The sequence below is a fragment of the Anomaloglossus baeobatrachus genome, chromosome 5, assembly GCF_048569485.1.
Source record: "Anomaloglossus baeobatrachus isolate aAnoBae1 chromosome 5, aAnoBae1.hap1, whole genome shotgun sequence".
NCBI classification, from domain to species: domain Eukaryota; kingdom Metazoa; phylum Chordata; class Amphibia; order Anura; family Aromobatidae; genus Anomaloglossus; species Anomaloglossus baeobatrachus.
The window spans coordinates 543,970,860-543,997,769 of NC_134357.1; the positions used below are offsets into that span (position 1 = coordinate 543,970,860).

General features: G+C 48.0%; 1 protein-coding gene across 1 annotated transcript in view; it reads right to left on the bottom strand.

Moving 5' to 3' along the window:
• LOC142312947 (uncharacterized) overlaps window positions 1–26,910 on the bottom strand; it is a 234,149-nt gene that overhangs the window by 99,431 nt on the left and 107,808 nt on the right. The window contains exons 23-26 of the mRNA XM_075351935.1: window positions 16,919–17,036; window positions 16,738–16,835; window positions 16,450–16,540; window positions 11,410–12,084 (exon numbers count right to left, since the gene is read on the bottom strand). Of these exons, the coding sequence (XP_075208050.1) occupies window positions 11,410–12,084; window positions 16,450–16,540; window positions 16,738–16,835; window positions 16,919–17,036 (982 nt within the window). The remainder of the gene's footprint in view (window positions 1–11,409; window positions 12,085–16,449; window positions 16,541–16,737; window positions 16,836–16,918; window positions 17,037–26,910) is intronic.

Sequence of the window (26,910 nt, forward strand, 5' to 3'; positions counted from 1 at the left end):
GCTGACAGCTGGGGTCTGGTATTCTCAGGATGGGAAGAGCCACGGTTATTGGACTCTTCCCAGCCTAAAAATAGCAGGCCGCAGCCGCCCCAGAAGTGGCGCATCCATTAGATGCGCCAATTCTGGCGCTTCGCCCCAGCTCATCCCGCGCCCTGGTGCGTTGGCTAACGGGGTAATGAATGGGGTTGATACCAGGTGTGTAATGTCACCTGGCATCAAGCCCAGCAATTAGTTATGTCACGGCGTCTATCAGATACCCGACATAACTAATTGACAGTAATAAAAAAAAAAATTGACAACAAAAAAAATTTTATTTGAAAAAACACTCCCCAAAACATTCCCTGATTGACCAATTTATTGAAAAGAAAAAAAAAATCCACAATAATCCATTTGGACGTCCCACGTCGACTCTGGACCTTCTAGAATATGGGGGACACGTTCAGGGAACGTATCTCCCATTTTCTAGGAGGGCAGACCCTCCATTTGAGGAGAGTGGGTGCAAAGAATCTGCACCCACCCTCCCTGGGTCACAGCTGCAGACTGTGCAAGCAGCAGCAGCAGCAGCCAGCGTCCTGAACACAGGAAGCTGACAGCTGCTCTGCACATGTGACCGGCGTCTGCTGTGAAGGAGCCGGAGGAGGGGGCCGCGGGGGATCAGCGCTCCGACAGGTATGTATGACACCGGGGGACACCGGGGGGGAGTAGGGGGGGACCCAGCAGGGCCTAGGCAGCAGGTTTCTGTCGCATGTGTTATGGCACATACGACAGAAACCATAGGAACAGTGGAAATGCGGCCGGCGCGCTGCTGTGATCGGCGGTGCGCGCGGCCATCTTGGATTTTCGGGAGGGGGTTGGGGGTCGGGGGGGGCACTTTGGGGACACCGGGGGACCGGAGGGAACCGGGAAAAAGATTTATCTCCTATCTGGCATGTTTGATCATGCCAGATGGGAGATAAATAATTTTTTACCGGCGCGGTCATTTGCTATAACTTGATGATCGGTATACGGTATATACCGGTCATCACGTGACTGGGGACCGGAAAAACCGGCCCGAATCATGATCTCCAGGGTCTCAGCTACCCCCGGCAGCTGAGACCCCGGAAATTTTCTGACTCTGGGGGGCGCTAGACCCTTTTTTCCGACCGCCGTTAAAAAGCGGCGGATCGGAAAAAGTACCCTTATTTACCGCCGTTAAAAGGCGTATCGGCGGTCGTTAAGGGGTTAAGAAGCAAACTGACTCTATTGTTCCGATAAACTTTACTCATGAATATATTCTCATCTTATGTCAACTAATGTCTTGCATCGATCCGAGACTCTTGATGTTCATTTGTTTTGGGGCCACCATTTTAGGGCCTTTAAGCCAATTTGAAGATAATTAACAGTTTCATGTATATTTATGCTTGCGGCTTCGATTATAATTGAGTCCTGTTGTACCTTAGGATAATGCTGTATATACTGCCCTCCCGTTTCCTCTATATTAGGGAGTTAGCATTTTTATCTCAAACGGAACGAGAGAGAAAAAAAGTGAATTACAAAGTTGTAGGGCATCATCAATTCAATACAAATCGACACATTGCATACAGAAATGCTATGATTAGAACGTGTAAAACTCACAAGGCTGCGGACGTGAAGCGATACCTCATGGAGACCTTCCTACAAGTCATTGGGTATAGTGGCTGCGTGGAGTGGCCTCCACGCTCACCTGACCTGACCCCATTGGACTTCTTTCTGTGAGGTCACATCAAACAGCAGGTGTATGCGACCCCTCCACCAACATTGCAGGATCTATGATGACGTATTACAGATGCTTGTGCAAACGTGTCACCTACCATATTGCACAACGTGCAGCAAGATACAGTATGCTGTCCAGAGTCCAGATGTGCATTGCAGCGGACGGTGGCCACTTGCATTCAAAGTTTTCGGGGGGTCATGGCTTTCATATCATAGCTTTTCTGTATGCAAGGTGTCGATTCGTATTGAATTGATGATGCCCTACAATTTATTAATTCACTTTTTTTCTCTAGCTCGTTCCGTTTTCAAGATAAAAATACTAACTCCATTGTTTTCCACCAGGTGGCGCTATAGGTGGTTTCATTGCGTAGCGCATGGCTACTTTACTATACCTAGACACCCCTTCTATGCCTATAGCTGCCGCCACTCTCAAGTTAATGGCGGTGGACAGGATATGGGTGGACACACTGTATATACATTATACACACACAGTATGTGTGTGTATTCATTACTCTAGTTTGCAGTTCTTTCCATGTAATGTAAATGATTACATGACCAGAAAGACCCTGGAGCTAGTTAGGTGGAAGGTCACTCAGATGCTCCCTCAGGACATTCAGCCTCTGTGCAAGTCCCGGGAGCTTCTGATCACATCGATTAGTGTGGGGCAGGAGGAGAGAGCAGTTCTTTCAGTGATCAGGAAGGACATTGTAAAGTTCTCGATCGTTACAGGAAGCTGCCTCCGGACTGTACGGCTATGTGCCCACGGGAGCTTGCACCTGCGGATATATCCGCAGGTACGTCCGCAGGTTTCCCGCAGCTGATCCCCGGAACCCGCAGCTATTTTTAGCTGCGGGATTCCAGCGAAATAGCTGCAGTAAACCTGCGGACATTCTTGCGGATTACCTGCGGAAGTCCAGGTCTCTATGTCCATAGTGGAGCGCCGGGATTTCCACAGGTAAATCTGCAGGAATAATTGACATGCAGTTATGTGCGGCTGCGGGACATCCGCAGCACATTCCGCAGTCGCACATACCGCAGCATTGACACAGACACTCCCCATGTCCCATAGGATAACATGGGGAGTGTCTGTACTTGCTAAAACCTGCAGATTTATCTGGAAAATCCAGATAAATCTGCAGGTTTTCCGCGGCAAAATCCGCAGGAGCAAGCTCCCGTGGGCACATAGCCTAAGGCTTTGTGAACACATTGCGTTTTTTTTTTTTTAAACTCGTTTTATTGAAAGTTAAGTAAAACATTACATTACAGAATAAATCAGCAAGTTGTACAGTGAGACAGAGTACATGTAAACTGGTTGGTCATCAGGATAATAAAGTAACAACAGTCAAATCAGCGTCCATTATTTTCAGCATATCCATAGAGCATCAAACATAGCAAAGGTGTTAGCTCGCAAGACACGTCCAACTTAAAGCAAAAATCCATATTATCAAGGAGAGTGCAACCCAAGTTTCGGGGAACTCGTGGTATCCCTGATATAGTGTATCATGAATCACATGTGTCTCCTCCCTGCCTACCGGGGCACTACTGGCTATTATTGCGATAATACCGATTGTAGGTTATCAGCAAGAGAACCAGGAGATCCGCTAGTCAAGGGCGACCTCATCCATCTACCCCAAATTTTGTCAAATTTAGTTGAAGAGCCTCTTGTCTTATAAACAAATTGTTCTGACGGGATTATTGCATTTACCAATGCAATCCAAGAGGCTCTAGTTGGGGGATGAGTGCTCATCCAATTTAGTATAATGCCCTTCCGAGCCAGAAAAAGGACCTTCTTTATTAATAGATTCTCATCATGGGACCAGGAGTGTACATCTACCACCCCAAATAGACACAGGACTGGGCACATAGTAACCGCTTTTTGAAATATGGCGGAAAGAGTTATTACAATCTCACTCCAATAGGAGAGAATGACTCGGCAATCCCATATCATGTGCCAGAAATCAGCACCGTCTCTCCCGCATCTCGGACAGCCCATCCCCACCGAATTACTCAGCTTTTTCATTTTGTTCAGTCTCTGGGGAGTAATATAACTTTGGTGTATTATATATAATTGGATCAGTCTATTGTTAACAGCAGGAGAGACCAACGTGTGGGATTCGACAATGTCGTCCCACACTACATCATCAATTTCAGGGATCCTGGCACTCCACCTCTCACGGACAGAAAGAGGATTATTCATGGCCTTGGCCCGAATGAGGGAGGAGTATAGTTTAGAAATAAGACCACCAGGGCCTTGTGATCTAATAATTCCAATGACTGGGAAGGAAGAGAATCTAACCCCACGGCCAGAGAACTGAGCTCGAAAGGCGTGCCTAATCTGGAGATACTGAAACCCATGAGATTCCGGCAAGTCGAATTCTGTCCGCAGTTGTGCAAAGGGGCAGAGTTCACCATCCCGGACCAGTGATCCCAGGGAGATTATTCCGCGATTCCTCCATTCACCAAACCCCGGCAACCCACAAAAATGTGGAAGGTCCAAGTTATCCCATAAGGGCGTCTCAGTTGGTACATCATAAAATCCAAATACGGCTTTAGCCTCTTTCCAGATCCTGGCCCCCAATTTGTGTATCGAGAGGACACGACCCTCAGGGGCCCGCCTGTGATCCATCAGTAACGGCCACAGGAGGTCCACACCTGTGAACTCTGCCAGGAGTCCCTCCGGAGAACCCCCAACCCGGGGAAGTGTCCATGGACCCAGATATTTCAATTGTCCGGCCAGGTAGTAAATATAAAGATCAGGGAGGGCCATACCCCCCATATCCTTGGGTCTTTGTAATTTGGCCAGTTGGACCCTTGATCTGGACGAGCCCCAGACAAAGGTAATCATTAAAGATTCCAGGGACCGGAAGAAAGAACGAGGAATCTGTACAAATACATGCTGGGTAATATAGAGACACTTTGGTTGCACTATCATTTTAAGGAGGTTAATCCTTCCCGCCACTGATAGTGGGAGTTGGCTCCATCTATTAAATTTCTCCCCGAAGTACGCTAGTAAGGGGGCTATATTTCTCGCTATCATCTCCGCAGGGCTTCCCGCCAGTATAATTCCGAGATATTTGAAATGATCCACCACCGGAACCCTGCATATGTGGTCGTGCACCAGATCCTCTCTGTTCCGAGACAGAAAGAGGAGGTACGATTTTGACCAGTTTATTGACAGACCGGAGAACTCCCCAAATCGATCAATCAATTGCACGGCTCTAGGAATGGAGGAATCCGGATCAGATGCAAACAGTAACAAGTCGTCTGCGTACAAAGATAACCGTTCATCTCCCTTACTATGTCTCACCCCCCGGTAGACTGGGTCCGCTCGAATGCGCACCGCCAGCGGTTCCCTGGCAAAAGCGAACAGGAGAGGGGATAGGGGACATCCCTGTCTGGTTCCCCTCCCCAAAAGGAAAGTATCCGACACACCACCACCCACCTGAATGTTAGCAGATGGAGCTTTATATATGATCTCAATCCATCTGATAAATTAATTGCCGAAACCAAATGCCCGCAGTACCTCCAGCAGGTATGGCCATTCTATAGAGTCGAAGGCTTTGGCTGCATCCAGGGAGACCAGAGCCCAATCCTCCTCTAACTTGGTGCCCATCTGCAAGACCACCTGCGCCCTCCTCAGATTATCCGAGGTACTCCTACCCGGGATGAATCCTGACTGATCCTCATGTACTATAGAGGAGACCACTTTATTGAGTCTAGTTGCTAGAATTTTGGTAAGAATTTTGTAATCAGAGTTCAACAAAGAGATTGGCCTGTACGAGCCACAATCCAATGGATCCTTATCTGGTTTCAATAGCAGGACAATGGTTGCCTCATAAAAGGAATCAGGCAACCGTCCCTTGCGGAACGAGGCTTCAACCGTTTCCAGGAGGGCTGGGGCCAGCTCCCCCTGATATTTGTCAAAGATCTCAATCGGGAGTCCGTCTGGCCCAGACGCCTTACCCTTATTGAGGGTCTTCAACGCCTCCACCATCTCTTCCAAAGTAATGGGCTCATCCAAGGCCGATCTCTGAGCCAAGGTCAACCTGGGAAACTCCAGATCTCGTAAGTACTCTGCAATCTCCTCCCTTGACAAGGTCAGCCTGGACTCATACAGGTTCCTATAGAAGTCCAAAAAAACCTGCAATATACCATTGACGGAAGTAACTGTTTCTCCACGAGGGTCTCTGATCTTGAGGACAGCAGGTGAGCTATTGGATTGACGCACCAGGAACACCAGTAAGCTACTGGATTGGTTCCCTTGCTCAAAATACCTCTGGCTCGTGAAGAATACATGTCTCTTAGCCTTATCTTGCAGATACAATAGATATTTCCTCCCAGCCTGAAGCCACTGAGATCTATTTTCCTCAGAGGGGTCCGAGGTGAATCTATGTTCAAGCACTCTATTTTGGGTGGCCAGTTCCTCCTCCTCCCTGGCCGCCTGTTTCTTGATATAGGAAATAGAGGAGTGGCAGCATCCCCTCAGATACGCCTTAAGCGCGTCCCAATAAGCCGAGTGATTCTCTTCCACGGAGTTCATTTCCGTGTATGCCCCATGCTGATCAGGGATCCTGTCATTGGCACCAAAGAGTGACAGCCACCAAGGGTTAATTTTCCTTGACAGTTTATGAGATTTACATCCTTCCCATTTAATGCCTACAAATACCGGAGAGTGATCTGATATTGATCTGGGCAAATGACAGACAGATTGTATGTGGGCACAGACTCTTTCATTTCCACAAATGTAATCAATTCGAGATAATGAGTTTTTCCCTGGAGTATAACATGTATATTCTCTCAGTGCTGGGTTAAAAAACCGCCACATATCGTACCATCCCACTTCCTGTAAGAATATACTCAATCTAGTTTGTATCGTGGGGGAGATCGGGACCTGTCGGGTGTTGAATCTGTCCAGTCCCGTGTTATTAATCAAATTGAAATCCCCCATGCAGAGCACTAAGGCTTGTGCGAATTGTGAGGCAAACTTAGCCGCCTCATATAGAATCGAGATTCCCGTTGCAGCGGGGATGTATATGGCTAAGATCACTATCATAACCCCATCGATGTGAGCCTGGACAAACACATACCTCCCATCAGTATCCTTTAAAATTTTACCCGGGTCCCACCGCAGTGCTTTGTGGACTAGTACCGATACTCCCCTGAGCTGACCATTGAACCCAAGGCTTTTGAAGCACTCTAGTGGTATCCAACAACAAATGGGTCTCTTGTAAGCACACAATCTGAGCTTTGGATCTTTTGATATGAGCAAATACTGCCGCCCGTTTCTTGGATGTGCCCAGTCCTCTAACATTCCATGTCATCAAGCTTAAAGCCATGGAGAGATGCCACTTGCTGAATTGCTAGAGAAATATCAAAAACTTAACCAACAGTAGAACTTGGGTAAACGTACCCTTAAATACAAATTGTCGGTTGCGCACACACAACCGACAAGAACTGGTCCAGTAGTGCGACCAGGAAAGATTTTCCCTAGCAACGACTAGGGTGAACCAACGTGGCTAGATGGTGTACTTGGTATGGGGGTGTCCTCAAACAAGGACTTGAGCTTCTCCTGCAGTCCAATAAATGAATTACCCTGCAGCTTAGCCTTTAATCGTGCATGAGTGAAGGGACCAAGAGTAAATGGGAAAGAAGTAAGAGAGAGAGAGAGAGAAGAGGATAGAGAGAGAGAAGAAGAGGAGGAAGAGAGAAAGAGAAAGAAAGAGAAAAAAGAAAAGAAAAAAAAAAGGGGGGGAGGAAGAGAGAGGTAAGGAGGAAAAAAGAGAAATAGGGTAGAAGAGAGAAAGAGAAAGGGGAGAGATTACAATAGGAGATAAAGCGGGGGCAAGAGCAGGAATATAGAGATATGAGAAGGAGAAAAAGTGGGGGGACTGAGAGGAAAGGAGAGAAGAACAATTAGGAAGTAGGGGGGCGAGATGAAGGGGGATGAGGGATAAGCAGATAAGGGGTTAGAGGGGGAGAAGAGGTGGGAGTATGAAAGAGATAGAAGAAGGATTGGCAGGTAATCTTAGACTGTAGGATATTATGACATATGGTAACCTCAGAAACTTAATACAGCATTAATAGAGCAAAATTCAACATTATGAACTGAAGTGCGATGCCAAATACTGCGAGCCCAAAGTAGAGTTCCAATTTGGATCCAAAAAGGTATAGGATAAAACAAGATCGCATGAAGGAGTTCAGGGCGTCGCAACAGCTGTCTGACCCATGTCCCGTCTGGTGTCACCTCGGTCCGGTCCCATCAGCGACGAGTAATTCGGAGCACAGACTGGGCTAAGCAATGATCCCGGAGAACGCAGCAGCCGTCCATACGCAGGCATGACCCCAAGCCACCCGCCTTCGACGAGGGCCAAACCCGGAGGCCGGATCATTGGGAAACCGATAATGGCCACATCCGGAAACTCTCATGCCTCCGGGAAGGCCACAGGCGCACCTGCACCTCCAGATGAGATCATTAGCTTCTCAACTAACAGGGACCATAAGATCAGGACGCGAACGCAACTGCGGTCCCGCTCCACTCACATGCCAGGAGGGATGAAACAAACAAGAATCTTTCGCGCCTTCAGAATCGAGGGACGCTGAGTACCTGCATAGGATGATCCTGAAGCGATCTCAACAGTGATTTCAAACACAACGTCCCAAGGATTGGGGTCGCATCACCGATCTTGCTCCGAAGAGTATGAAATAAGCGAATCCGTACAGCGACGCCATCACAACCGCGACCCATCAGGCAGCGCCCATGACCGTGACGCATCAGCGTTTCCTCTTCAATGTGTTGATCCAGTCATCCGCTTCCGCAGGAGAAGTAAAGAACAGGGATCGCTCTTGATGAACCACTCTAAGACGGGCTGGGAAGATCATAGAGTAAGCAATTTGATGCTCTCTGAGGCGTTTTTTCACCTGAATGAAGGATGCCCTCGTTTTCTGGAGCGACACAGAGAAATCAGGGAAGATCAATATGGTGGCGTTGTTGTGTAAAATCGGGCCCTTGCGCCGCGCCGCACCAAGGATCGGATCTCTATCTCTGCTGCTCAACAGTCGGGCCAGGAGAGGTCTAGGCTGCGCTCCCGGAGGAGAAGGCTTGGCCGGTACCCGGTGAGCTCTTTCTATAGCGAAGGCCGCTGACAGCGTCGCATCAGGGAAAGTTTCGGAGAGCCACTTTTCCATGAACTTACATGGGTCGCTCCCTTCTGCCCTCTCCGGCATCCCCAGAATTCTCAAATTATTGCGACGCAGGCGATTTTCCAGATCATCAGCCCTCTGCGCCCAGTTGTTTGCCGCGCATTCCAGAGAGGACAGTCTGCCCGGCGTCGCTCTTGCGTCGTCTTCCAGTGTGGAGATCCGCTGCTCGGTCTCCTTTACCCGCTCTCTCAGGTTTTGCAAGTCCAGCCAGAGGAGACCCACATTGATCTTAACCTCCTCGATTTTACCCGTCAGCGACACTTTTGAATCCTGGATCGCTGCAAGTAACTGCGACGTAACCTGCTGTAAGGTTAGCTCCTGCGGTTCCTTGGATCCGGCCTCCATGCTCTCCTCCTCCTCCGCCTCGCTGGATTCCCGCTCTGCCTGCTTGCCGGCGCCATCTTGCTGGGAGTCCTGAGCAAACTTCTTCAGCTTCTCAGCCGCCGCTGCGCTGCGACCTCTGCTCATGGTACCGATCAGAATGCTCACCGCACCACAGGTAATCCGGAGGTGTATTTAGGCACCAGTTTCGGCAGGATTAATAGTATATATCAGCGTTGGACTACGGAGCTGCTCTCAGATGCGACCGCTCATGCTGCCTGCTGGCCACGCCCCCCCAACACATTGCGTTTTTAAGTGCAGATTAGTCACAAAACCTGAAGTGAATCCTGATGCCAGCAAAATCAATGATAATGCTGCAGTCTAATGCACAAGTAGAGAATTTTCTCCTTGCAGATTTGGTGCAGATTTAAATCTGCAGAATGTCAATTCTTGCAGCGTTTTTGCCCATTCAAAAATACACAAAAAACAAGGCAAACCCACGGTTTTGCTGCTGCATTTTTCCTGTCAAGAAATGCAGAAATTTCTGCACCAAATACTAAATATGTGCACATATACTAATGCCGGTGTCACACGGGACAATCTATTGTGCCATCGCACAAGCGATTGTACCCGCCCCCGTCGTTTGTGCGTCATGGGCAATTTGTTGCCCGTGGTGCATAAAGTCGTTAACCCCCGTCACAATTTACCTCCCGGGCGACGTCGCTGTGGGCGACGAACATCCTCTTCCTGAAGGGGGAGGGACGTTCGGCGTCACAGCAACGTCACACGGCAGCCGGCCAATAGAAGCGGAGGTGAGCGGGACGTAAACATCCCGCCCACCTCGTTCCTTCTGCATTTCCGGCAGTACGCAAGTAAGCTGTGTTCGTCGTTGCCGAGGTGTCACACGGAGCGGCGTGTGCTGCCTCGGGAACGATGAACAACCGGAGCACAGAAGGAGGACCGACTTTTTGAAAATAAACGACGTGTCAACAAGCAACGATAAGGTGAGTCTTTTTCCTCGTTCACAGTCGTTCGGAGGTGTCACACGGTACGATATCACTGACGATGCCGGATGTGCGTCACTAACGACGTGACCCCGCCGCCATATCGCCCGATATATCGTACCGTGTGACGCCGGCATTAGGCTATGTGCCCATGGGACAATGTACCTGCGGATTTTGCCGCGGAAAACCTGGGGATTCATTTAGATTTTTTAGATAAATCTGCAGGTTTTAGCAAGTACAGACACTCCCCATGTTATCCTATGGGATATGGGGAGTGCGGTGTCCATGCTGTGGTATGTGCGGCTGCGGAATATGACGCGGATGTCCCACAGTCGCACATAACTGCATGTCAATTATTCCTGCGGAAATACCTATGGAATCTCGCCTCTCCACTATGGAGATACAGGGCTGGACTTCCGCAGGTAAGTCGCATGAATGTCCGCAGGTTTACCGCAGATACTTCGCTGGAATCTCGCAGCTATGGATAGCTGCGGATTCCGGGGAGCTGCTGCGGGAAACCTGCAGACATATCTGCAGATATATCCGCAGGTACATAGTCCCGTGGGCACATAGCCTTAGAGGCATTCACTTATTAGCAAGACTTTTTTTTGTTACGCATGTTAAGCCAATGTTCACAGTGCGTTTTTTCTGGGGCGGGTTTCTAACAAAAAAAAAAAAAAAGTGTTTTTGTGTCTGATTTGTCTACAGTACATGTTTGAGTAAAGTTAGTTTACTTCACTGTAATTGATTTCAAATGTGAAAAAAGCAACAAAAATGCTGAAAGAGTTGACATGCTACTTCTTTCAAAAATGAAACACTGCCATTTCAAATACGGAAAAAAAAGCAAGTGTGTGTTCTTGTATGAAATTTTTGGATGCTCACAGGTTTTGCCGTACTGTAAAAAGTATCTTTTAATTATCTATTCGCATAAAACCAATGAATATAATATGCAGCAAAAACAGTATGAACATACCCTTATAGTCCAAAAAATACAATCATATCTTTAGAAATTTCCCTTTCTCATTCAATTATACAACAATCTGTTATGTTTTTTGTACAATTTGTCAATAACAAAATACATTTCTTCCCATGTAAGTGATTTTATGGTAAACAAAATATGATTTTCCAATCATTCAGACTTCAAAATCTAGATAGGAGTATGGCTTCTTCCCGGTGTGAACTCTCTGGTGTGTAATAAGATCCGATTTATGGTTAAAATATTTCTCACATTCTGAACATGAAAAAGGCTTCTCCACTGCGTGAATTCTCTGGTGTTCAATAAGACTTATTTTCTTTACAAAACATTTCCCACATTCTGAACATGAAAAAGGCTTCTCCCCTGTGTGAGTTCTCTGGTGTGCAACAAGATGTGCTTTCTGTGCACAACGTTTCCCACATTCTGAACATGAAAATGGCTTCTCCCCAGTATGAATTCTCTCATGCCTAACAAAAAATGATTTCTTGGTAAAATATTCCCCACAAATGGAACAAGAAAATCCATTCTTCTCTATGTAGTTTATTTGATGGTTAACAAAAGTTGTTTCGGGGAGAAAACAGTTTCCATACTCTGAATGTAAAACTGACTTTGCTTTGAGAGTAGTTCCTTTTTTAATGCCTCCTTTGTGACTTCTATTTTTCTTAGTAGTCTGCAATGAATGAGGAGTGAAAACCTGTTTCATATGATCAGTTGACAGATCTTTGCTGTGAAAGGATGATGGGATATCTGGACAAATGTCATTTGCTTCAAGTTTATCCTGTGTGATATCAAGGTCATCGAATTTAAAAAAGGAAGCAGTTAGTTGTCCCTCTGATCTCCTGTCAACATCATCTGTGAAAAATTAAACCAATTATTATTTTTGAACAAAACATCCTTAATTTATATTGTTGAACATTTCTACTTAAAAAGTCCATAGAAATGGAAAGTTATGTAGCAAAATTGAATTATTCACTAAGACAATGATAGTTCAGTCTTATAGAAAGCCTCATAGTTGAACACCATGTTCTACTGGTTCATCCTATTTGTTCATTCAACTTCCTAAATATTGGACTAAGAAGCAATGAAAATATATTAAGCTGGTGAAAACTTCTACTCGTTCCTAAAAACAAGCCCCACTTGGGTCCATAGTTATCTATACCTTACAGCGGGCGGTCATGTTCTATGGTCTCGCTATGAGCTTCAGATGTAGCAGTGCTGGAAGCTCTGTGGGATGTTGTGTGGATTAAATCGGACCTGCAGGGGTGTTTTGTGATTAATAAAGTGGTGAAAGAGGGTGGCTTTTTTGTCTTTTATTTCAAATAAAGGATTTTTTGGGTGTTTGTGTTTATTTACTTTCACTAATAGTTTAGTAATGGGGAGGAATCTCAGACTCCTCCCATTACTAATCTAGAGTTTAGTGGCAGCTGTGGTCTGCCATTAACTCTTTATTGCCCTGATGACTAATGGATGCGCCAATTCCAGGCGGCTGCAGGCTGATATCTTTAGGCTGGGGGGCACCCAATAATCATGGGTCTCCTAGCTGTTGGGCTTTGTCTTGGCTGGGTATCAAAATTGGGGGGACTGCACGCCATTTTTTAAAATTATTTAATTAAATAATGCAGTTTCTCCTATTTTGATAGCCAGCCAAAATAAACACATGGCTGGTGGCTGCAGCATGCCCATCGGCGTCTATGATTGGAAGCATCAGACACACTGTCACTGAGCATGGGGGCGCATATGACTCCAACCAATCACAGACGCCGGTGGGCGGGGAAAGCAGTGCATATTCCATGAAGGTAATGAGCGGCCCGTGAAATGAATAAGCAGGTCATCAGCGGGGGATTGATCTGCCAGTCTTCTGAAATGCAAGGACAAAACACAAAAAGAATTGACATGCTGCATCTTGGTTCAGCCTTCAAAAATGCAACCAAAAAAGATGCACTGTGCAGACAGCAAAATAGAAATCTCATAGACTTTGCTGAGGGAAGGAAACACATGCATTTGGGTGCATCTTTTGTGACCACAAACCACCAAAATCGCAGTAGAAGATGCAGTGTGCACATATAGATAAATTAGTAACTAGTGGTGAATCATCTCTGGGGTAATTAGAGGATGTGGCTTGGTGGCTCTTGGCAATCTAAACTATCTTAAGGATGATATTTTTTGCCGTATGAGTTACACCACAATTAAACATAAATACAGAATGAAACTGAAAAAAAGAACATATAGAATTTTAAAAAAAAAATGTTATATCCCAAACAATAACGTATAATCGGGGGGAAACTCCAACACTAAACTGGAATTGCAGTCATTTATGTTGGACCACTGGAGTGGCTTTGAGTCCTGAACAAAAAAAGTAAAGGAAATTATAGTGCTCCTCATTTCAGGAGTAATTGTGCTGTACTTTGAAATTCCTTAGGATTAAAAACATAATGGGGTTTCTGAATTGGAGTGATGCCCTAAAACCAGAGCCAGAGCCATACAATGCATCTCCTGCAGACATGAATTAATGTATATTACTGCCATCAACCACACAGCTCAGAGACATCATGGTGTAGGTGTATTTTCTGCATAGCTTATTGAAATCATCTTTAAAATTAATTGGTTTTCAAAGAAATTGAAAAAAGGAAACTGAAACTGTTCTTATTGCACAAAAATTCATACTTGACTCTGAGTCCACATTTAATGCTGTTGATCATAAATGTCAGATATTCTGGACCTGGTCTTGTAGGGACCCTATGAGCACAGAAGTGAGAAAGGTAAATTCATCTTATATGATTCTAGGAAGGCAACAGCAATATTACCCTCCATTTTCTCTTAGAGGATCATCATAATATTTTTTCTTCAAGTGATTTTCTAACTTGTCAGCACATTCTACGTACGCTGCCATTTGGCTTTGAAGTTGACAGATGTGGGCAGTGAGGGTCAGCATCTTCTAATTCCAGGAGGTAGGTGGATCCTCTAGGTCAGGGGTCTCAAACTCGGCTGGGTGTATGGGCCGCACACAGGAAAAAAATAATTTGAGGGGCCGCATTCCTTTCAGGACAAAGTGACATTGGTAGTGGTACCATTTTTTCTTTCTATACACCCTTGAATCACTGTTTTTGAACATTTTTCATTTGTCCATTATAACAAATGTGTACTGTATGTATGTATGTATGTATGTATGTATATATATATCTCTACATACATACACACTTTTTTTTACATTTTTTCCCCTTTTTGTAAGTAATACAGTTTTACAATAACCACCGCATAGTAATTTTGGCCAACATCTTGCAGTAATGTGCCCCATCTTGTTTCCCATTCTGTAAAAATGTGCGCATCCTTGTCCCCTTGTAGCAATGTGCCCCAGCCTCAGCTAACACACACACACACACACACACACACACACACCCACCCCACCCTGTGCAGCCTCAGCTAACACACACACCCCCCCCCCCACCCTGTGCAGCCTCAGCTCACACACACACACACCCCCACCCTGTGCAGCCTCAGCTCACACACACACACACCCACCCTGTGCAGCCTCAGCTAACACACACACACACACACCCCCACCCTGTGCAGCCTCAGCTCACACACACACACACAACACCCCCCCCACCCTGTGCAGCCTCAGCTCACACACACCCCCCCCACCCTGTGCAGCCTCAGCTCACACACACACCCCCCCACCCTGTGCAGCCTCAGCTCACACACACACACACCCCCCACCCTGTGCAGCCTCAGCTCACACACACACAACCCCCCACCCTGTGCAGCCTCAGCTCACACACACACACACACCCCCACCTTGTGCAGCCTCAGCTCACACACACACACCCCCTCACCCTGTGCAGCCTCAGCTCACACACACACACCCCCCCCCCCACCCTGTGCAGCCTCAGCTAACACCACCACCCCCACCCCGTGCAGCCTCAGCTAACACCACCACCCCCACCCTGTGCAGCCTCAGCTAACACCACCACCCCCACCCTGTGCAGCCTCAGCTAACACCACCACCCCCACCCTGTGCAGCCTCAGCTAACACCACCACCCCCACCCTGTGCAGCCTCAGCTAACAGCACCACCCCCACCCTGTGCAGCCTCAGCTAACAGCACCACCCCCACCCTGTGCAGCCTCAGCTAACAGCACCACCCCCACCCTGTGCAGCCTCAGCTAACAGCACCACCCCCACCCTGTGCAGCCTCAGCTAACAGCACCACCCCCACCCTGTGCAGCCTCAGCTAACACACACACACACCACACACACACACCACACACACACACCCTGTGCAGCCTCAGCTCACACACACACACCCCCCCCACCCTGTGCAGCCTCAGCTAACACACACACACACACACACACACACACACACACACACACACACACACACACACCCTGTGCAGCCTCAGCCAGCAACAGAAACACACACACCACACACACACACGAAAACATTCTTCTCACCTGCTGTCAGCGGTATGCAGGCACGTGGACTCGGTGACGCCTCAGCTACCCCACACACACACACACACACACACACACACACACACACACACACACTGCAGCCTCAGCCAGCAACAGAACCACACACACGGCATGCCACACACACACTGCAGCCTCAGCCAGCAACACAGAACCCCACACACACACGAAAACATTCTTCTCACCTGCTGTCAGCAGCACGCAGGCACGTAGACCCGGTAATGATCACAGCTGCTGTCATCGCTGAACTTTCGGCCGGCGCGTGCAAAGCAGTTCTCACTGCACAACAGCCACTGGCCAATCACAGGCAATCATCTGAGGTCATATGCAGCAGGTGCTTGCCTCTGATTGGCAGGCGGCTGTTATTGCGTTCTGCAGTGAGAACTTCACTGTGCGCGGCAAAGACAAAACTGTAGGCTGAAATAAATAACTGGCAGCTGCGGCCCCTGCACCGGTCGCCATCTTTACCAGGTCCACGGGCCTGCGGGCCGCAAGAAGCCACCTGAAGGGCCGCATGCGGCCCGCGGGCCGCGTGTTTGAGACCCCTGCTCTAGGTTGTAAGCGCTACAGAAAAAGGACTTTCAATGCCCAAAGTAATTTGAACAATTCCAGGTGGAAGAGAATGTTGTGGCCTAGTGGAAAATGGTGATCACATGATTATATGTCTGGACAACACCACTGATAAGCAGCCACAGCCAGTGACTGAGAAGAATCTGTGACTTCTCTGCATTTAGTGGTTGCTACTCACCTGGGTAGCCATATGTAGGAATCTCCTCTTTACACCACTCCTCACCTCTCACATATGTCCCTGCTGTATTAATAAGGATCAGATCTTCACCCTGAAACAAATATTGTAAAAGTCACAGACAGATGGAGAAGTCTCATTTATGATCAGCTCTAATCCTGCCATCTCCACCGCTCTCATTGCACAAGTATAAAACATATAATACTGGTGGATAAAACAAGACTGAGCACAAGACCTTCACAGCCGTCTACACATCATAGGGAGATGTCATGACACCTTCTCTCCATCTACCTGATTATCCTGAGGAACATCGGGATCTTCTTGTTTACAGTCCTGTGGAAGAAGAGGACGGGGACATCTCTCTGGTGTTGTCCTCTTACTGGATAGAACTGGAGGAAACACACACAGGGACTGAATTAATTCTTTACATACAGATAATTAGAGGCCGTGTGTATTTAGTCCTGTCTATTACCTGGTGATGTGAGGGGCTGGGGAACCTCCATCATGACGTCCTTGTACAGATCTTTGTGCCCTTCTAAATACTCCCACTCCTCCATGGAGAAATAGACGGTGACGTCCTGACACCTTATAGAAACCTGACACATACAATGATACCGTCACCCCCGATCCCTTCATAGCGTTACTGTATAATGTCCCAGCATTCCCAGCAGTGTCACCTCTCCAGTCAGCAGCTCAATCATCTTGTAGGTGAGTTCTAGGATCTTCTGGTCATTGATGTCCTCATGTATCGGGGGGTGAGGTGGAGGCCCTGTGATTGGGCTCAGGGGTCTTCCCCATCCCTCAGGCACAGGGGCCTGACATCGCTCACTAGAGGTCTTCTTCACTACTGTGTAATCCTGGTTATGGAGAGACACAGTAATAAATCTCACTACAGACATTTCCAGAGTCCTCACCTCTCCAGTTCTGTCCATCTGTTATTCCCATAGATAAGAATGATGTAATGTGACGTCATCAGAATCTCTCACCTCTCCAGTAAGCCGGAAGAGGATCTCTAGGGTGAGGTGTAATATCCTCTCCGCCATCTTGTCCCTGCGCATATCCATCCTTGAAATAAATCGGAAAAATTCTCTTATTCAGAAGATCTCCACTGAGAGGATCTGATATTATAAGGACCTGAATTGGGAAAAGATGATGATTTAATATCAAAGAATCCTGTGTAATAAACACAATTAGTGGAGACAATAAAGAGGAACATATCACAAGATATAACATGTAGATATTTACTTCAAGCAGCATTTGCTTGGGCCTGTCCCGCCCATAGCCATGATTCAGTCATGGCTACGGGATTGAAAAACACCAAGTGCTGCTAAGAACAGTTCTACTTCTTCATATATGAGGCCGTATGGCCTTTATATAAAAATATTTTAGAGTAGGATAGCCCCAATGAGATTTGCCATGACGTGGCGGGGTAGCTCAAGAAATTGCAATTTTTTTGCCAAAAATCTCAAATTTTAATAATAAGTACAGTTTAGAATTTTTAGTGCAGTAGTGCACATTTAGTGCTGGCTTTCTTGTTTTTAACATGTAGATATTGTATTCTCTATAGTCCCGTACAGGTTGGAACATAAGTTGAATTGCTGACTAAGACATCTCTATGCTCCCAATCACTGGCTATGTTGGCCACTGCTTTAGCAACTTATTGGCTATATATGACCATACGTTTTTTGAGATAGACCAGGAAATACAGAGACTGGCGGGAGACCCAAGCAGCGGTGGTATTTTTTATTATTTTACAACATTGTGTTTATCTTTCAGGGTGCCATACACATTAGACTAAAGTTTATCGAAACAGCTCATTTAAGGTGGAATTGGTCGACTATGACTATATAACATGCGTGTGTCACGGCCAGGGATAGAAGCTATACTGGCCGTATAATACAATACAAAGGAAATGGGAAAGGAATGCTCTATCACTAGGGAAATGGGGAAATGGTGACAATAACCTGCAGCTCACCCATACTGCCCTCGCCAACCCTATACAGGTTCCGCACCTATCGACGAGCAGGAATACCTCATACTAGGCAAACCCTCATCTTGGCCCTCAGCAAGGATGGTGGGTATGAGCTCTTCATCAACATCACTAACACTAAGGGAGACAAAAGGAAACAATACAGGGGAAACACAAATGCTACTATTTGAGCCCAGGTAGATAGCAACAGTCAAACACTTATCTTAGGAGCAGCTACCACAGAAGTCTCTGGAACAACTAGAGGAGATGACCGCTGCAGACCACAGCCAGGAAAGACTATAAACCGCACCCAAAACATTCCAGAATGAGGTTTAGGCTAAGGACAAACAGCGAGTAAAACAGAGCGAGTGGAATGCGATATAAACTCACATCCCACTCGGACCCACGTTACTTTATGGGACCATTCCCATGAGCCATTTTTTTTTTCTCAGCCCTAATCAGACCGAGAAAACGACCCAGCATGCTGCGATTGGAATCCGATTGGTTTTCACTCACACTCATACAAGTCTATGGGTTCAAAAGAAACATGGCATTACACTTGCATTACACCGATAATTGCATCAGCTGATAATGGAGCAGATAGGGAGATTAGTCCCTCCCTCTCCTCTGCAGCTGTGCTCTGATCGCAGCACAGTATAATGACACTCGGCTCAAACACGCAGCAGAGTGGGAAACGGCGGTCATTAGCTTAACACATCTGATGCTCTCGCATCAGATACCATACGCTCGTGTGTCCTTAGCCTTATAAAGGAAGTCAGAGGCTGGCAACTGAGAGGAAAAATAGACAGTTTCCCAGGGTCATATAATTCACTGCTGTAGAAACAGGGAACAACACATGCTACCAATCTCTGTGATTTTCTAATACTCGCTGCCACTGGATTGTCAGCTGCCTGAGAAACCTCCGTGACAGGCCGTCACACATCTGTGACAATGTGGGCCCTTAAGACAGATGATGTCAGATGAGCGAAGGATGTAACATGTTGAAATTCAGAAGCCGATTTGTTTGTTCTCCTCTGCTAGAACCATTTGCCAACTATCATCTCACAGAAACCACAGGAAATCCTGGCCAAGTAGAACAGTTGTGTGTATGAGCAGTCAGATAGCCGTCATCCGAATGATCGTTCAGACAACATTTATCTCATGTGTATGGAGTATTACACTGACAGGGACAGATAATATTCTGTAACACAGTAGTTCAGTGCATCACCTGAGGAATCAGAGGCTGGATGTTGTATTGCACTAACGAGGATTTGTGAAAAAAGTCTAAAGAAAAAGTGTAATAAACATCACAGTTTTAGGAGGACAGAAAAAAAAACACATTCTCAATTCTTGAAGAGAAAAAGAGAGAAGACATCTTGCATATATTTGAGGTAACTGAAAAAGATGCAGAAAGAGAGCGAGAAAGAAAGAGCGCTCCTCATACATCTCTAGCACCTGCCGACCATCACAGATCCACATTTCTAGACTTGGGAAACGGATCCAGGAGGTTGATGGTATGTGCCGGGTTCATCTGTATCTGCACCAAGAATAAGGATAACTGAGGATTTATGTATTAGCTGGTTGGGTGGATGGTACCATAGTGTGGGGGGCATTTTGTAGTATCAAAGTTTGTGGTAGAAGGGGCTGCCTCCAGAGGGGATCACTGGGACACTGTTGGTGGCACTATCCGAGGGTCCAACCTTTTTGGATAGCAGTTTTCAGACTCATTAGCGAAATGACAGGTGTGCACACCAACCCCAACCCAGGGCTGGCAGTTCTGAATTTGGGCATAGACTCGTACCCGCAGAACTTTAGGGGACTGATTGTGCAAATTCTAATAGCTGCCAGACAGTGTCTGAGCCATTCGTGGAAGGCCACTGAAGCTCCCTCTGGAGCCGAGTTATATAGTAGGATCGACCAACAATACCAATATGAATACTGCCTTGCCCACTCCCTAAAACAAAAAAATAGAATTCTTGCAATATGGGAACCCTGGCTGTCATCCAGCCATGCAACACCAATTACACAACTATTCCCCGGGCAAAGAGCACCTAGTTGAGATACAACTGATGGAATTATAGCCCTGGCTCGGCTAGCCAGGGGGCTAAAGCATTGAGACCCTGACTGAGGCAGCAGTTTATGAGAGAAATCTAGGAGGAGTTGATGGCCCCGGCTGGTGGACTGGAGTTGGTAATGCAGGCAGGCATCTAACCCTCTACCCCTACTAACCCCCCCCCCCCCACTTCACCGAACCCTACCTTCTTCCCCTCCCCCTTTGTTCTTGTTCCCCCTTACTTGAATAAAGTCCCCATCTTTCCTCCCTCTCCTCCCTCCCCATGTTGTTGTGTGGTTAAAGTGTAAGGCTATGTGTCCACAGGAGAATGTTGCTGCGGATTTTTCTGCATCAAAATCTGCGGCTTTCCCGCAAAATCCGCACCTTTTCAAAGGTGCGGAATTGCCGCGGATTTTTTTTTTCCCCAATTTTAAAGCCAAAATCCGGATCAAAATCCGCAACAATAATTGACATGTTGCAGATTTTTCTGGATCAAAATCCGCACCAAATCCGCCGCGGAAAAATCCGCAGCATGGGCACAGCATTTCCAAAATGCCATAGAAATGGCTGGGAAGTGCCGCTGCTGCAGATTTTCGGGAAATCCGCGGCTTTTCCGCGAGAAATCCGTGGCAAAATCCGCACATTTTCCGCAGCGTGGACACATAGCCTAAGGCAGAGGAATTGTAACCGGATTGTCTTGGAGTATACTAATGTATGGAGCCCTCATGTGCGGGCAGTTGACAAAAGTTATCTTAATTTACCATGTATGATTTTGTATCTGCCGTGTTTTCAATAAAAACTAATTGGATTAAAAAAAAAAAAAAAAAAAAATTTGTGATGGAATGTTGGTTCTGTGGGAACATTATACTGTGTGGGGGGATGGCAGTACAGTGGGAAGATTATACTATGTGGGAGATCGTGGTACCATGGGTACATTATATTATGTGGGAGGATCGTGGTACTGTTGGTACTCTGGAGATCAAAATTAGAGAACAATGTCTGATCACTTGCTTTTTTCAGAAATAATGTAATCTACTTTGATCAACATTCAAAGGTTTTTTGTAAGGGGTGCACCATGCCACTAGAACAGTGTTTTACAAAAGATCCAAAGTGTATCTCCATAAACCCTTTATTTTGCCCTAAACGTGATGATCATAATTAGAGAACAGCAATGACTGTAGCACAGAGAGAGATTATAAGTACATTTTCTGAAGGTAACAACAGCCACCAATTAGTAGGACATGTACAGGCCTTTGCTTTGGATGACTTCAGCACATCTGCAGCCACAGGACATCACTAGTCTCTCACACTGCCCTGGTGTGATTTTTGTCCACTCTTCGCGGTGTCACACATAGCGATGTGTGCTGCCGCAGGAACGACAAACAACCTGCGTCCTGCAACAGCAACGATAATTGGGATTAGAACGATACATCAACGATCAACGATAAAGTAATTTTGATCGTTAACGGTCGTTCGTGCGTTTCACACGCAATGACGTCGCTAACGTGGCCGGATGTGTGTCACGAATTCCGTGACCCCAACGACATCTCATTAGCGATGTCATTGCGTGTAAAGTGGCCTTAAATCCAGTCTTTTCCACAACTGTTTAACTTTTGTGGGTTACTGGCCATAACTTTGTTACCAAGGATTTTCCAGAAGTTTTCTATTGGGTTTAGGTCAGGACTCTGGGCTGGCCATTTCATTGTTTCAATGTTTTCTGTTTTAAAGAATTGCTTTACCCGTTTTGCTGTGTGACAGAGGGGTTTGTCCTGCATGAAAATTGCTGATTGAGTGATGAACGTAAGTAAGAAATCATGTGTTGTTGAATAAGGTTCTGATACACATTTGCATTACTCTGCCATGTACCTGTATGAGAAGTCCAACTCCTGCTGCAAAAAACATTCCCCAAACCATGATACTTCCTCCACTGCCATTCACTGACTTATTAACACACTTTGGGTTCACTCTTTCCTCAGTTTGTTAATTAACATGTTTCCCATTAGACCCAAACAAATCAAACAATTAAACTTTCATCACTAAAGTGAACTGTGGATCACTTCTCCTCTGTCCACACTACATGCTCCTCACCAAAGGTCAGTCTAGCCTTTTGATTCTTCTGCTAATGAGGTTTGGTCACTGCAGAGTGGGGTTTCAGTCCTAATACTCTTAAACGTTGTGACACTGTATGATGAGACAGATCCTTACCCTGTTCAGTGCTGCACTGGCGAGCAATTCCAGCTGCAGTGTTGAAACGATTACCCATGGAGATTCTCTGCATTATCCTGACCTCTCTTGTATTTGTCTTTTGAGGGCAATTAACCTTCTTGGGGCACTTTAAAGAAATTGTGATGTTGTAAAGATGCAATGTTCTCAAAATCACAGACTTGGAATGACCAATTTCTCTTGCTATGGCTGCAAGGGGCCGAGAACCAAGGGCAAGAAAGGGGCCGAGCACCGAGGGCAAGAAAGGGGCCGGGAACCGAGGGCAAGAAAGGGGCCGGGGACCGAGGGCAAGAAAGGGGCCGGGAACCGAGGGCAAGAAAGGGGCCGGGAACCGAGGGCAAGAAAGGGGCCGGGGACCGAGGGCAAGAAAGGGGCCGGGGACCGAGGGCAAGAAAGGGGCCGAGGAGAGAGGGCAGAAACGGGCCGAGGACTGAGGACAGGGGCCGAGGACCGAGGGCAGGAAAGGGGCCGAGGACCGAGGGCAGGAAAGGGGCCGAGGACCGAGGGCAGGAAAGGGGCCGAGGACAGAGGGCAGGAAAGGGGCCGAGGACTGAGGGCAGGAAAGGGGCCGAGGGCAGGAAAGGGGCCGAGGACTGAGGGCAGGAAAGGGGCCGAGGACTGAGGGCAGGAAAGGGGCCGAGGACTGAGGGCAGACGGGTTTCCTCACTTCCGGCCTCTCATAGTTGGGGCGTCTGTATCTATCAGAGGAAAAGGAACAAAGACCTCACGATTCATAGAAATCAGCGAGAGAAAAACCCCAAGAAAGTCTCAGAGCTGAAGGGGTTAATGCCCCTGCCCCAGTAATGGGGAATCTCCACATACCTCCTCCTGCAGAGCCGCACACTAGATATATGGCTGCTCTGTGCTTCCAGGACCTGTGATGATGTCACATGGAGGGGAGGAGTCAGGGGTCACATGATCAGCTCCTCAGTGTATGCAGGACTCTGCTGTGCTGGGTGTCATGGTGCTGGATGAGGGGAAGGTTATGTGTGGGGTCAGGAGGGGTTTATAGTGTGGATGGAGCGGAGCCGTGTGTGTACGAGGTGTACGGAGCGGAGCCGTGTGTGTACGAGGTGTACGGAGCAGAGCCGTGTGTGTACGAGGTGTACGGAGCGGAGCCGTGTGTGTACGAGGTGTACGGAGCAGAGCCGAGTGTGTACGAGGTGTACGGAGCGGAGCCGAGTGTGTACGAGGTGTACGGAGCGGAGCCGTGTGTGTACGAGGTGTACGGAGCGGAGCCGAGTGTGTACGAGGTGTACGGAGCGGAGCCGAGTGTGTACGAGGTGTACGGAGCAGAGCCGAGTGTGTACGAGGTGTACGGAGCGGAGCCGTGTGTGTACGAGGTGTACGGAGCGGAGCCGAGTGTGTACGAGGTGTACGGAGCAGAGCCGAGTGTGTACGAGGTGTACGGAGCGGAGCCGTGTGTGTACGAGGTGTACGGAGCAGAGCCGTGTGTGTACGAGGTGTACGGAGCAGAGCAGAGTGTGTACGAGGTGTACGGAGCGGAGCCGTGTGTGTACGAGGTGTACGGAGCGGAGCCGTGTGTGTACGAGGTGTACGGAGCAGAGCCGTGTGTGTACGAGGTGTACGGAGCGGAGCCGTGTGTGTACGAGGTGTACGGAGCGGAGCCGTGTGTGTACGAGGTGTACGGAGCGGAGCCGAGTGTGTACGAGGTGTACGGAGCGGAGCAGTGTGTGTACGAGGTGTACGGAGCGGAGCCGTGTGTGTACGAGGTGTACGGAGCGGAGCCGTGTGTGTACGAGGTGTACGGAGCGGAGCCGTGTGTGTACGAGGTGTACGGAGCGGAGCCGTGTGTGTACGAGGTGTACGGAGCGGAGCCGAGTGTGTACGAGGTGTACGGAGCGGAGCCGAGTGTGTACGAGGTGTACGGAGCGGAGCCGAGTGTGTACGAGGTGTACGGAGCGGAGCCGAGTGTGTACGAGGTGTACGGAGCGGAGCCGAGTGTGTACGAGGTGTACGGAGCGGAGCCGAGTGTGTACGAGGTGTACGGAGCGGAGCCGAGTGTGTACGAGGTGTACGGAGCGGAGCCGAGTGTGTACGAGGTGTACGGAGCGGAGCCGAGTGTGTACGAGGTGTACGGAGCGGAGCCGAGTGTGTACGAGGTGTACGGAGCGGAGCCGAGTGTGTACGAGGTGTACGGAGCGGAGCCGCGTGTGTACGAGGTGTACGGAGCAGAGCCGTGTGTGTAATTATTATTTGATCCCTTGCTGATTTTGTAAGTTTGCTCACTGACAGACATGAACAGTCTATAATTTTAAATGTAGGTTAATTTTAACAGTGAGAGATAAAATATTCAAAATAAAATTCAGAAAATCTGAACTTCCGCTGTCAGCCGCTTCTCAAAGGCAGCGCGCTGACCAATCAGAGGCAAGCGGCTCCTGCCTGTGACGTCAGCACTCCGGCATCGGTCGCGATGGTTACCTGATGCACATCCTGTATCGGCAAACTACAAGAACTAGGAATCCGACGACTGAATGGAAGGTAAGGTGAGCATAATATGTGTGTGTGGAATGGCACACTAGGGGACCAGGATGGGACATTGAACAAGTTGTTGAACGAATTGTCTGCATTCCAATGATTTTCTATGGGAAATCTTGCTTTGCTAGACAAGAAACTTGGTTTACAAGCACAGTCCCAGAACGGATTGTTGTCGTTAACCAAGGTTCCAATGTAATTGTATCCCTACCAACCATTAACCTCATAACGACGGCCGTACGACTTAAAGCGGCGGCAAAACAGGGTACTTATTCTGTTCCGCCGCTTTAAAGCGGCGGCCCGAAAAAGCCCTGTAGCGCCCCCCAGCGACCGAAAATCTCGGGGGTTTCAGCTACCGGGGGTAGCTGAGACCCCCCAGATTATGAATCGGGGTGTTTTTTTTGGACCCCGATCATGTGATCGGCGGTATACACTGTATACCGACGAACACATGAAAAAAAAAAAAATGGCCGGTAAAACTGATTTCTTTTTCATCTGACATGATCAAACATGTCAGATGAGAAAGAAATCTAAACCCCTAGTGCCCCCAAAGCCCCCGGTACCGGAGAGTCCCCCCACCCCCACCGGACATCCAAAATGGCGCCGAAGCGCACAGAAAACTGCCGCCGCCGCCGGCTCTGCAGTCATTTCCCTCCGATCTGAAATGATCAAACATTTCAGATCGGAGGGAAATGTCCTCCCCCCGACCCCTCCTCCGGTCCACCGGAGATCTCTGGTCCCCGGAGCCCCCTCCGGTCTCCAGAGCCGCCTCCCCCCTCCCCCCTCCGGAGCGTGGAAGATGGCGGCGCGCTGCCGCATTCATTCTGCTCTTTCTGCCGCATGTGACACGTCACATGCGACAGAAAGGTGCCCCCAAGTCCCCAGGTCCCGCTAGGTCACCCCCCATTACCCCCCCCAGCCCCAGCCCCAGCCCCCGGTCATACGTTACCTGTCTGGTGATCCGTCCCGCGATCACGCCGCCTCCTTCTTGAATGCTTGCGGCGCAAGCGCAGACAGCGGCTGTCAGCTGGATCCCTGGGACGCTGACGTCGCTGCTGCACAGGCTCTCCACTGTGGACCGGGGGAGAGTGAGTGCAGTAATCAGCAGTCTCTCCATGTGAGGAGTGTGGTCCTCACATGGAGAGACTGCTGTTCCAGAAAATGGGGGGTACGTTCTGTGAGCGTGCCCCTCATATTCTGGAATGAGGTTACTGCAGGTCACTCTGCCCTAAGTTGGACCGGGGCAGTGTGAGTGCAGTAATTCTCAGATTACTGCAACCACACTGCTCATGGAGAGCTTGCTCTTCCAGAAAATGGGGGATACGTTCCCTGAACGTGCCCTCCATATTCTAGAAGATCCAGAGTCGGCGTGGGACGTCCAAATGGATTACAGCGACCGGAATTTCTTTATTTTCAATAAATTGGGGAAAGAGGAATGTTTCGGGGAGTGTTTTTTCAAATAATTTTTTTTTTTTGTCTTTATTTTTTTCTATTACTGACTGGGTTAGTGATGTCAGGTATCTGTTCAGATGCCGTGACATCACTAACCCCAGGGCTTGATGCCAGGTGACATTACAGCTGGTATCAACCCCATATATTACCCCGTCTGCCACCGCACCAGGGCGCGGGATGAGCTGGGGCGAAGCGCCAGGATTGGCGCATCTAATGGATGCGCCACTTCTGGGGCAGCTGCGGCCTGCTATTTTTAGGCTGGGAAGAGTCC